The 13161-nt window shown below is 36.3% G+C and overlaps 5 protein-coding genes across 5 annotated transcripts; 4 read left to right on the top strand and 1 right to left on the bottom strand.

Moving 5' to 3' along the window:
• Positions 1–1182: 1182 nt before the first annotated feature.
• On the top strand, positions 1183–1560 carry OCT59_007512 (uncharacterized protein; the record flags this gene model as incomplete). The annotated part of the gene is made up of 1 exon (XM_066149207.1): positions 1183–1560. One exon carries the CDS (start codon positions 1183–1185, stop codon positions 1558–1560), a length of 378 nt encoding a protein of 125 aa, XP_065998735.1.
• Positions 1561–3187: 1627 nt separating this feature from the next.
• Positions 3188–4437, top strand: OCT59_007511 (uncharacterized protein; the record flags this gene model as incomplete). The annotated part of the gene is made up of 1 exon (XM_066149198.1): positions 3188–4437. The coding sequence occupies one exon, from the start codon at positions 3188–3190 to the stop codon at positions 3437–3439; it is 252 nt and encodes an 83-aa protein (XP_065998734.1). The 3' UTR covers positions 3440–4437.
• Positions 4438–4909: 472 nt separating this feature from the next.
• On the top strand, positions 4910–7965 carry OCT59_007510 (uncharacterized protein). The gene is made up of 8 exons (XM_066149191.1): positions 4910–5176; positions 5526–5609; positions 5690–5953; positions 6031–6477; positions 6556–6665; positions 6738–6875; positions 6956–7349; positions 7530–7965. Exons 1-8 carry the CDS (start codon positions 4982–4984, stop codon positions 7692–7694), a joined length of 1797 nt encoding a protein of 598 aa, XP_065998733.1. The 5' UTR covers positions 4910–4981; the 3' UTR covers positions 7695–7965.
• Positions 7966–8563: 598 nt separating this feature from the next.
• Positions 8564–9466, top strand: OCT59_007509 (uncharacterized protein; the record flags this gene model as incomplete). Its single annotated transcript, XM_066149182.1, has 1 exon — positions 8564–9466. The coding sequence occupies one exon, from the start codon at positions 8564–8566 to the stop codon at positions 9464–9466; it is 903 nt and encodes a 300-aa protein (XP_065998732.1).
• Positions 9467–12005: 2539 nt separating this feature from the next.
• OCT59_007508 (uncharacterized protein) lies at positions 12006–12488 on the bottom strand (the record flags this gene model as incomplete). The annotated part of the gene is made up of 2 exons (XM_066149176.1): positions 12006–12236; positions 12471–12488. The coding sequence occupies 2 exons, from the start codon at positions 12486–12488 to the stop codon at positions 12006–12008; spliced, it is 249 nt and encodes an 82-aa protein (XP_065998731.1).
• Positions 12489–13161: the final 673 nt, after the last annotated feature.

Below are 13161 nucleotides of genomic sequence, written 5' to 3'. Positions count from 1 at the left end.
AAGGCCAGAATCGAGGAATTGGAGAAAAATAGTGCAGATACTTCAGCCGAGAATGCTGAACTTAAGGCTAGAGTTGCGAAATTGGAACAAGAGTCCAGACAGCCACAGAATGATTTCTCTCCCAAGGAACATGTCGACATAACAGAGTCTATGACAGTCCATTCACCTGCTTGTGAAACAAATGATGCGGTACCAGAAGTGCGGTTGTCTATAGATAATCCTGTACCTGCCAGCTCTAAGTCATCAGAAGATAGAAAGACTGTTGCTTTCTTGGATGAGAGGAACAAGAAAAATGTTAGTGATAGTATAAGGCAGAGGAATAGGGAGAAGAAGCTTTGCATAGCGCCTTTCGACCAGCGTGAGTCATCTGAAGTCGCATTAGAAGTTGTGGCCCCTATAACCTCTGATCAGACTGGGTCGCACGATGCTGATTCTTTGTCTCCTTCAAGCTCTCTAGAAAACAATCATATTTCGCATAGTTCATCTCAGGCAAACTCTTCTCTACCTGTTATCCGAAAAATACCATACAATCAGAAAGTTGAGCAAGGTATAATTCAGGAAGTGATTTCATTTATTCAAAAAAGAGCACTCACCTCATCAATTGACATCCTTGAGTCTAGAGAGATTGAAACGGTACCTGGGGAAGGTCGAGATTTGGCTCAATTATTTTCCGATGCTAAAGTTGCGGAAGGTAGAACGTTAGAAGCTAAACGAAAAGAACTTGTATGCTGGTATAATTATAGCGAATCATATCAAAATAAGGTTGCAGAAATTTGCTCTAAAACCGGTGTAGCCGAAAAAACTGCAAAGTCTCAAGTTTACGCCATGATCAAGGCTTCTCTACCCAATGTTTCAGATTCAAATCTGTATAAGAAGACCGAAAGAGCTGGAAGTGTTTATAAGCTATTCGGGAAGATTATCGATCCTGCCACTAAAAAAGAAGTTATGGGAATCGGTATCGATAAAGTTTATGGAATTTCGTATGGAGTAAGAGGTATATCAGAATTAAGTAATGCTCAAATACTAAACATCATTAATCGAGTCGCAGAAAATGCACGTGACATCCTGACCATTGGTCAGGAACAAAATCATGTGACTGAAAATTCTGAGACTAACGAAAAAAGCTTACCCATACCTGAAGAAAATTCATCCTTATCAGCCGATTTGGATGATTATGTAAATATGCTCACGGGAAGTCTTGACGATGAGACTGCTAATTGGGGCACACCATACGAGAACTCGGCTAGGGTAGAGAAAGAGGAGGTGAACGAAGTTAAGGAGTCTCCTAGGGTCCAGTCAGACGATGATGTATATTTTGATGAGGAAGTCGATCATGATTCCGCACCCCATCCAGTGGAAGAAACGGATGATGATGACTGTAGTCACGACAACGATTCTGAAGAAGAGATGCCAGATGATTCAGATGATGATGGATACAATAGATACGGTGGATATAATGAATATGGTGAATGTGATAGAGGTTATTATTATCGTGATGGAGGATATGAAAGGAAATCCTCCCCAATGATGAGTCCTATTATCTCTCCGGTAACCGCCTAGGAGAATTATCAAGCGAAATCACATATTCGCATAGACTGCCTAATTATCGTATAGGTTATTTCTTTTTTTTTCGAATCACGTGGGTGGCTTAGATATCGTGCACAGTAAAACGTCATCCTACTCCCTGTGCTATTTCCGCGGTGTTTTTATTTTTAGATGTGTTATTTTCGTAATAATGGCTGATTAACAGAGTGCTATTTTTGTAACAATGAAGATCTTATGAAATGCCGTCAGATATTTTTGTGTTGACATATTGATGGACTTTCCTCAGCGCCAAGCCGAAAGAAGTTCTGGCATGTTCTATCTCGCTCATTACGCAGTTCTGAATTACTAATAAAAAATAACACATCCTGATTTACATGCTGATCGTAAGACAGGGCGTCGTTAAAAAGAAATTCAAAAATGGAAATAGAGCCGATTAGAATCAATGATTTACAGATCCTCGGATAAACGGTATATTTTTATTATCCTACTGACGTTAGCGCATTCAAATTACGTATACAGGTTAATCACATATTAATCCGTTTTTTGACTAGGAATTAGTTGTACATGTGCGATTCGTCATCTACAGACCTCGATCCATTCATTTTATATTCCTTTTTTGTGATTACAATTGAAATAGGGGTTGTGAACTCAAACAAAGATGCGCCTACATGCACCACATGTGATCTTCTATTTCGCAAGAGATCTTAGAAATAAATGGAAAATTTTGAGACATGGCATTGCTCTATTAGTATTAATATTAAGTTGTCATAAAACCGTAATTCGTCGGATTTAATTTTAAGCCATATTGTTAAATTCAGGGAGAGACATTTGTTATTATTAGATGTATTGTATTAGATGGGATCCAGGCCGTTATAGTGGAAAAAATGTAATTATGAAAAATATAATTATGACAAATACATATAATGAAACAACGTAATTTTTTATTTGATCTATTTAAATCGGGTTAAATTCTCTTTTCACGCGTAGTAGGCATACAGTATAAAATAAAGCTTTTCCCAGCGCATTTACACAAGATATTGCATATTAAAAAAATCAATCGTTAATATCTTGATCCACCAATAAGATCTCTAAATAAAATTACTACGCCTAATCATGTCCAGTTTGTCATTGCTCAACTCTTCGGGGATCATGCCTTTTTTGACCTTAACCGCTGTTTTTTTGTTCATTGGTCCAGTGTTATTCATAGGGATCGCTACCATGTGGGCAAATCTCAAACAAAAAATTTCCGATGAACTTTCTGCACGTGTCACTAGAATCGTCAATGATCTTGATACAAAAAATAATACACCGGAAATCGAAAAGACCTTTGTCGAAATGAACAAAAAGCTTAGCGCACATATTTCCGAAGTTAACGTTAATTCCACTGCAGAGATTAGCAAAATTAAGAATGAAATCTATTCCAATTTCACTGCGGAGATCAATAAAGCATGAAATTACTGCAGAAATTGAAAAAAAATTCACGTGATGTTGGTTACTCTGCGGAGGCGCAGAAATAAGATCAATAATCAGTAACGTGACTACAAGACTTGATGAAATCGAACGAGAATATCAAACCAATTTTACTAGAATTTCATCAGAGTTTACCACAATAAATGCTACTATCGAAGTTCTTGTAAGTAATATGGTTCGACACGATGTAGATAGCATACTTGCTCAAAGAACTCGGTCAGTCTCTGACGAATCTGATGAATCTGTTCAACACAGTGTGGCTAACAATTCCGAAGCTTCAAGCCAATCAGAGTCTTCACATGCGAGCTCTTATTCCGGAAGTTCATCGTCCAATTCATCTTTTTTTGAAAATGTTGAGGCCCGTTTTAAGCAAATTTTTAATTCGCTTAGAGTGATTCTGTTGACTATATGTGTGAAACGGTAGCTCGTGAAATTTGTCAACTTACAGGGAAAAAGATTGGAGGGGCTACTATAAAAAGTTTTTATTATGGGTACAGTGATTCGAAATATAGTACAGTAAAGTTAGTTAGCCAATGGTTAGATAGTAAAGAATATTAGCAGTTTAGATAATAATGCGTAGTGGGGAAGGAACTGCCATTATATGGGTTAGGGCTCGGCAAATTCCTCCCTTGAAACAACCTGCTACTCTATTGTTTTTTACTTTCATTTTTTCTTAGCCGGCTGGCCCTTTCTCACGTATTACTTTACAAAATTATAATAAAGATTTTACTTTGAGTTTTTAAACTTGTGTGCTTTACAAGTGATAGTATATTTTTGCCTTTGTATTCTGCTTACAAGCTAAAAATATAAAATGTACTAAATTATTAAAAACGCCTATACTAACGAAAAAAATCTTATTCCTGTTGCTCGTCTGATCCTCTACCATAATTGATGACATTCGCATTTTGCGAAAAGGAAGGGATAGTTGGGGTTACGGGTCTGGAGTTGTTAGGTGTTTCAACGGTTGATGGTGTCACCGGTCCTGATGTTATAGGAGAATCTTGAGAACACGTAATAGTTTTAGATGATTTCTTGGATGGTTCCTTGGGTGATTCGTTTTGGTGATCGCTCGAGTCTCTCTGAAGAGGAACTTGATCATCTTGCTGTTACTTCAGGTCTAAAGATTGATAATGACGAACTCCCCTTGCTTAACCTCCTAAAGTTTTCATTGTGAGCTAGATCAAAAGATGATTCTAGTTGTATTATATAGATTTGTTATTAAATAAGTCAACTATTTATTTTAGTAAATTTCTCTTGATTTTAGAATAATACTGGAATAATAGAATACATCAAAAACTGATCTAATAAAGCCAATAATATACCAATAATCGTGAAATTTTGGCAGTACATAGTTCTCACTTCTCACTAACACCAATCCACTCTTGAACATCGGCTTTTAGAAACGTCGCGTATGGATACAATAATTGATCGTCATATTCAGGGGTAGACAGTTTTGATGGTTACACGGTTTACGTAACAAAGTAAGTTGCTTTCAAGTTTCACCCAGGGACGATGATTTCCTGCGGCGAAATTTTGTAATTTCTGCCGGCGATTTAACCTAAATCTGCCCTATTTCTGCGCCTAAAATACTTATTTCTGCATATATTCTGCTTATTTCGGCTATAAAAAAAAAATCTTTTAATCGGCAAATTGCAAATTAAATCTAAAATTGGGCCTTATCGGAGCTAGGGCCGGGTGTGATCACATGACGAAGACAGACAGGATTGGACTCTATAAATAGATTGTACTTCTGATTGGTTTAAAATCATGTGATTGAGCATTTACCCCTAAAATCTGCGGTTATTTTACTTAATATCTGCTTCGAACCATTTGAACCACCAGATCTGCGGCTTTCTGCTTAAAGCAGGAAATCATCGTCCCTGCTTTCACCCCTACATATAAATCTAACGACTCTGCCCAACACAAATTTAAACCGTATTTTCTTCGTAGACGTGTTTAGAAAAAAATGAAAACACTTTTTTTTTCAGAATGCTCGGACTGGAATCTTATAAACTTTTTGAAATTTCGTCAGATGGAAGATAATTGGTCAGCAGATAAGCAGAAAGAACATGGCACATATACTAAAACTTTAGGCAAGATTGCAGGCAGTGAATCAAGCGAATACCGATCTATGGCAGTTTCTGCTTTAAAAATTTTTCCAGTTAAGTGAAAAGCTTCATTTCTGTGAGGTAAGGTGGGCTTGGAAGCTTGCAGGCATCCAAGTTGACTATCGTGTTATACCACATCACAACGACTTGACAATCTGATCGGAATTATAATATTCCATACCAAGTCGTTGATGAACTATCGTGTTCGATGCTGGCCACCTTTCCTTTATCACATCACAGCACTCAACAATCTGAAAGGATCTATCCGTATTCGATAAGACTTTTCTAGGCTGAGTCGCTGATGAACTATCGCGTTCGATGTGTCTAAATATTGTACTTGCTGATAGTCATGTTAATATTAAGCGAGTTTTGACGATTAACAATATTATTTTTCATGGATAGGAAATACTAAATACCCGAGCGGTTAATGATTTCTGGCAAGATGTAGAGAAATTAAATAGGCGAAATAAGATCAACAATTCAAAGGTAGGTGTGCTGACAAGCCTTATTTCTGCTGTTTCATACAATGAGGAAAAATATTAGTAATATATTTATTCTCTTTCCAGGAAAAATATCTTGATCATCTCGAAGAATCTACCTATGAAGTATTAGATGATACTAGATCATATGTTGTTGCAGATGTTAAAGCAGAAACTGGAAAGCGCAAGTCTGCCAGAAGTGAGATCCCAACTCGTTACGATCGAAATAAATCAAGTGAAGGTCAGAATATTGTCATTGAATCTGGTCATGATGAACAAAAACAAACAAAGCGAGTTCGCTTTCATGAAGAGAAGCCTCCATCCAAAAAGAAATCTAAATCAGGCAAAAGAGTCAGCATATAACTTGATTTTTGGTTGAAAAAAAAACATTTTTCACAAAAGGGTAAATCGAGTTATTTTCTTTATAGAGTGATACGTTACTTGACGGTACGAAGATTACGAAGCCATCACCTATAAATTATGCTGAAGGTGATGAAACCGATGATGGGATTCCTTCGAATGAAGCTAATGACTATAGCGACGATGATGAAGAGGCTTTACCTCCAGAAGACTCTCTTTCTTTTGCCCTTTCAAACTCAAAAGTTTGGACTTTGCCTTCGGGAAAGAACGTCGGTGACATCTATTCCGAAAAAATATCCGAAAACGCACGCACAGTAAAAAATAAGAAAAGACTTACGGCAATCGAAAAGGCTATATTGCGATACGGCGCCTCGAGGATAATTGATTTATCCGCTCACATGAAAAAGTGGTTTTGCGAAAACGACAAAAAGTTCATTAAGAAAGACTACGAATCTATGTTGCGAGTTCCCGAAATGACAGGCGAGGAGAGTTCATTTGTTCTAAAAGTCGAGGATGTATGAGTTTTGTTTTTCTTAAATTATCTTATTTGTCTATATGGATGCATATACTTATGAATTCATTACTCTATGTAGATGGTATATAAAGGACACGTAAGCCAGGCATATAAGTACTGTACGGAAATCCATTCAAGTTCAATCGAAGATAGTTACTTATATAAAATAAGTAAAATATATGGAGATTTGTGAGTTATTTGATTGCTATCTAAGATATTTATTTTTTCGTGATTCTTATTCTCACTATTCAACATACACAGCATTTACAAGAGCAAAGACCAAGAAGATATTTTAGATTTTACCACAAAAGGTGCACACACAGAAGTAGACGTAATCCTAAAAGCTTGTGCGTACATTGTCGATGGGCTTAACAAGAGCCTCACAATTTATCCAAGATGGTTGGTATAATATTGTTTGCTTTATATTCAAAATAATACAGCCATTTCACAAGTCATAATTTATAATTTATGCATTCAAGGGGCGAATCATTTTGCCCCTTAAGTAGGAGTGCGGATTATATTAATGGGCGCAAATGTGACGTTCGTTTCATGACAATATTAGGAGTCGATGTGGGAGAATGGGAGTTTTCCGCCAAGGCTACAGCAACAAAAACGATTGGTGATCGATGTCGTTCGGCCAGAATAAACCAATCTATATTGAATGGTTTATTAGAATACAATCTCGATGACAATCAGGTCAAGGATATCCGAGTTCCTTTCCTACAATTTGCTGGAACAAACGGACAATTATTGATTGAAGACCTGATGGAAGGTTTTTATGTCGTTTTACCCGGACCTAAATTTGATTTACCGACGAAACTCAAGAGTATCGGAAAGTTAAAGACATGTATTGGCGTAATTAAATTAGTTATGGTGAGCTTATGAATTCTATTTGTCATCAAAAAAATTTTTTCCGGGACATAATGTTTCGGAAATTTCAGTCACATGACTTTGATCATTACGGTTTCAAAGTTACATGAACCCGATCATTAACATAATCTATAATAATATTTTGAATTCTGCATCACTAATCTATTATAATATATTGCGCAGGAAATGTATGTCAAAACATGCAAAACAATAGAAAATGTAGAAACATCACATACCGATTTCGATGATATTTTCGATGTTGATGATACAGTCAAGTCTATCACTCATAATAAATATAATCATATTTGTAAACCGTGGTGGACCCCTAAAAAAAGTAATAATCCGTAATTTCTTAGGGTGCATTTTATTGCTATCTGCTTTGCTTTTCTCTTCTCAGAATTCTTCTTCCGTGCAGTAAACTTTGTTTTTATCTTTTGAAACTTAGAATATTTTAATGCTTCCTTTAGATCTAGATATTTAGATTCATCCTTTGCTGTTGTTTTTTTCTTTCTTTTTCTATGCTTTTTGCTTATATCACGTCTGAATACCTACTTTTTTTCTAATATGTATATCAATCAAAATTAATAAATATTTAATGAGTTTTCAAAGAGAAAATTGTATGCTGTCATGAACTAAGTGATCGGCGTTCCAAAACAGAACGCGCACGTGATTTTTAATCCGGATTAACTGATGATTTTTTTCAGATCTGCACCTACTCTAAAGTTATATTATTTACTGCTTTCTGGACAGGTGATCTAACTAAAAGAATAATTATTGAAATCTTAGTTCGATAATATACTGCGCCATGTGATTAGTCCATTTTCTGTGCAATTTTGACGAGCTTGGACACTGTATCCAGACTCTACCATCAGAAAATATAATTATCCGTGCTTAGTTGCTACGGAAAATCTGATTGGCTGACCCGTAACTCATCTTGTGATTTAAGTCTAAGGAGATCTCATGTGATACGAATTTTTTTATTATACATTAGAAATAATTGAGATCGTCCAATCTACATGCATGTGAATAAAAATGAATCCTACATTATTATAGTATAAGTTGATAAAGAATCGCTATAAATTGCTATAAATCAGTGAAATTGTTATAAACTCCCTACACCTGTAAAATGGTTAAAACTTAACTATTCCGGTTTAAATCCTGTTGTAGTGCAGGCATTAAATAATCTGCAATATAGGTATAGTGATGAAACTCCAGAAATGTGGTGTTCTCGAATTTCTTATCCATTTAAGAAACTTCTCGAGAATAACCCAAAATACTTCTCCAAGAATGCTTTTATCCAAATGACTGAAAGATCATATAAGGATGGGAGATTTAGAGTCGGAGAGCGCTCAGTTTATATTTATTGCACTGTATGCGACTCCTTAGTAACTATTCGTGAAAATACAATTGAATATGCGAATAATCATCTGAATGAATGCATTACTAAATCCACTAAAAAGCATCTTGCATATTCTAATCCTATTCAGAAAAAAGGAGGAAGAATAGCATTAGAATTAAGTAAAGATGAAATTTATGAGATTTGTGGTAAATTTACTGATTTTTCTAGTCGGGGTTTTAGAATTAGATGTGATGCAGACTATGAATTGTGGAAAAAGACTGCATATCATATATTTAATAATGCAAAAATTATCCAACGGGCTTGGAGAGCTTTCAAGTTGAGACCTGAAACTTGGGCAAAACGAGTTTGGAATATGGTGAGAAACGATAATACTCCTGACGAGAAGAAGTATTTAGGTATAACTCCTCGTGATATAAGAATTCCTGATGATCAATATGTAGACTATTTTGGTCAAAGAATTCTAGCCAGAGATGTACCTGCACATCATCAGAATGAACCTCGTTTGCGTAGTTTGTATTATCATTATACTCCATACGACTGGGCAGAAAAGAAGAAATACCAGTTATATGTTCGACTAACTACTGTAGCATATATAGTTACTTTTATAAAATCGTATCAGCAAGATTATAGATTCGTTGGTTATAGTGATTGGACTATTATGCTAAAATATCTAGCAAATCCTGGACATTACCATACTACTAAAGACTATTATAACAATATTGTTACAAACTTTGTTAAAATTTCAGAATATGCGATATAAATGTAAAAGGAAGGCAAGACTATATCCATGTAATTCACTAGAAATTGACATGTTCAAATCTTCCTATATTACTACTTTCGACAGAGGGTTAACTATTATAGATTTCTCAGATTTTAACAATAACTGTGACTATGTGCAACAAATTCTCTGGACTATAGATTCTTTATTAAAATAATATGATAGCTATATAATTTGTATACGTGATCGCCTAGTAAAATTGGTCGACACTATGTATCGTATCGCCTGCTGAATTTTCCAGATCAGTCAGCCAGCGATCCTGAATATTGTCTTAATAAAATAATAATATATTGTCCAAAAGCCCGAACGCCTTCGGTCATAGGTGTCTATTATTATTTGAATTATAATAAAACTGGCTAAGGTGATTTATTTCACAAATATACCTCCATGTACTAATCTAATAGAATAAAGTGGTCTATTTTTTTTTGAAATTTCATGGAATTCCATTTTTTTTGCGCCATGTATAAATATATAATGGCATTTAACCAAGCATATTCTGAATTGCTAGCTAAGTTACCAGCTTCCATAATAAATGAGGCATGGATTCGTCTCACATCACGGAAGCGTAACCCATTATCTGAGAAAGAGGCCAGTGAAATTAATCCAATTGTAGAGTCGTTTTTAAAACATAAAGCTATTAGATATCAGAAAAGATTAATGTGCCAGAGACGAAGCCCAAAGTTGGCCAGAGTGCCCAACATTATTACCATTCAAAGAAATATCAACTATATACGTTGCAGATAATGGAACCCAAACTGATGATAGCATCTGGCGGGTTCTTCGACCGAACACTAAAGCACGATCATGAAGAAGAGAATAATCGCCAGGTTATGAATGAGCTTAAAGTACTATCCCAGCACCTGATCGATTATAATAGACGAACTTTTGAGAAATTTATGCATGACGTAGAAAAGGAATATAGGGAGCGGGTTAATGCAAATAAGAAATTACGAGGCAGAATTGAGGATCTGAAGTTGCAGTTACAGGAGGCAGAAAAAGAGCTGGCATCTATGAAGTCGGATTCTACTCATTCAATATTAATGGCGTATCCCAACCTAACCTAATCGCTAATGGATCATCTACTGGTCTAGTAAAATTGAAGACCACGAAATTCCGATCCCGCAGATGTTTGTCAATAATTTTGGATGCTTTTTTTGGATTATCTGTGTATTGGTGCACAATACGACTAATATCGTCCCGACTACCACTCCCGACCGGCTAGGGCTAAATGCGTAATATTTTCACGGATTATTTTAGGAGTTTGCGTATACTTCTGACTCACATATATGCTCGATATTCCTTGATGTCGCCCGCTAATGAAATATGGGACAATCTGATCCCGAATCTTTTTTGATTCAGCGCAAAGGTCCTCAAAGACAACAACTGTATTTCTGTCGAGGAAAACTTAGTTACATCTGGAATAGCGTTCGCCTTTAAGGCCTGAAATGTAACATTCTCCCGAGTTGCTTCTGGAGCATTTGCAAATATCTTATAGCAGTTTTTGACCAATACCCATTTCGGTTCAAGCTTAATATGCTTCCCGATAGCACCAGATCATCATTTTTGACATATCTTTCCCCTTTTCTTTCTTACGTAATCGCTGGATTTTATTACCAAAGCAAGAGATTAAGGATCATATTGGTCTTTCCACTATCAGATCCACCACAGATTAACAGACGAAAAGGAAATGCAGGACTTGCAGGGTGATTGGTGTTCTTCATACTTTTAACCTCATCGAGATGATAAATATAATATTCCATTCTTCTCATTGTGATGGGTCCTGAATTACTATATACTATAAAATGTCCGAACATTGTTTCCCAAATCATGCGACTTATTGCTTTGGTAAGAACCCTTTCTCGATTAGAGTATGCCTGATATAGGATAGGAGATCAGCGGTGTATGGAATTTCGATAAGGCATATATTTTGCTTCTTGCATATATCCCGCTTCTTTTGATCACAAATCTTTTGTATTTCTAAAGTTTCATTCTCCCGATGATATAGGCTATTATGATGATAGTGTTGAGGGCCATGGTATTCGAAAGCAAGTCGTAATTCCTCATTATATCCATCCAAGTGTAGTCCATCTAAGAACTTAGCCCTACATGGTGGAAATTTCTTGCCTAGTAGATCCTCAAAAATATATCGGCATTTACGCTCTTGAGTATGATGGCATAGAGGGCACCACTCGAATTTTTTCATGATATATTTTAATGGATACTTCCACTGGTGTACACCATTTTCGCAAGACCAAAGATATACATCATGACCATTTATTTGACCAGTCCTTCCTAGACACTGACCACCACGTCTTCTGGCATAATCTTTAGCATGATCAAACTCGCTATTGATAGGGGAGACATAAACGAAATTTACAGATAATATTCTTTGATGGGGAGGCTCGGGATCGCGAGACAAATGCATGAGTTCTTCTCGCACAAATCCCCGCTTTGGAGTAAATTCATCGTCATCACTTCCGAGATAATATAGGACAGGCTCCTTTTTAGAGACCACAATTTTTCAGATTTTATGAATAGAAGGCGAGTATGTGGGATCTGTAGCCTTTTTCTGATTCTCCATTCCTCCCTCCCATTCAGCATTTGCAAGAAGATAGCGAACTGAATCACCTTTCTTCAATGTTATTTCATCTTTGCCAATAGGTCGCTTTGATGATATTGATGGCTTAGATTCAACCTCTTCCAATAAAATGGCTTCTGAAGGCGCTAATCCCCATTTTGAAGTACCGGAGCTCTAATAAGGCGTGTGGGGTAATTGTTTAGGTAATCGACAACCTTTGGCAAATGCCTAACCCATGTTCTTATTAATCTTGGATCAGAAGATATAGACTCAACAGCATACTGAATTTTATAGAGCATTCCCCTTCTGTCTTATTGAAACGTTCCACCATTCCATTACCTCGATGGGAATATGGACCAATCACTCGAATAGTGACATTATGCTCTTGCATTAGCCTAGAGGTCTCACCCATCCATTCTCGCCCATTATCACATTGAAGAAGTTTTGGCCAAGTTAATGGGTCATTTCGATCTCCATATTTTCTCTTAAATGCTTTAGCGACTTCTGAACTTTTCTTCGATGTGAGTGGAACCGAAGCCTTATATCGGGAAGCGCAGTCTATTATATTAAGTACCGCTTTATAGGTCTTACCTTTGTAGTAATCGTGGGTAAGGAACATTATATCGCACTGGTGGACACAATTTGGTCGTGTTATTTTCCCATAACTGACTCTAGGGATATGTTTTGGTGGGGGCGTATAGATTTGGTGTGATTGCTGATTTTCTAAAAAATCTTTACATTCACTTAGGCGGAATTGGTGCCCCTCTTTTTTACATGCATCTCTTAACGATTTGGGATTAGAGTAATAGCCAGTTGGGCGATAATATATTCCACGCAATATGATATTTTTTTCAACTTCTGAGCCTCAATAGGGTCTATCAAGATTTGTGGTTGGCTCATTCTGATTCTCTTTTATAATCACAAAAAAGAATGGCATTTCGGAGGCCCCATCCAAGGCAGAGAAGAACATGTGAAGAATATAAAGCTGAGCTGGAGGAGGAGAACTACCATCTTCGTAGTGAATTGCAAGCAGAAGTTGATAGTAACTGCCAAAATGAAAAGCAGATCAGGGAGCTGGAACGTGAATGTGTCCATTGTA

Source organism: Rhizophagus irregularis, chromosome 15, assembly GCF_026210795.1.
Source record: "Rhizophagus irregularis chromosome 15, complete sequence".
NCBI classification, from domain to species: Eukaryota; Fungi; Glomeromycota; class Glomeromycetes; order Glomerales; family Glomeraceae; genus Rhizophagus; species Rhizophagus irregularis.
This window is presented reverse-complemented; position numbering and strand designations above follow the sequence as displayed.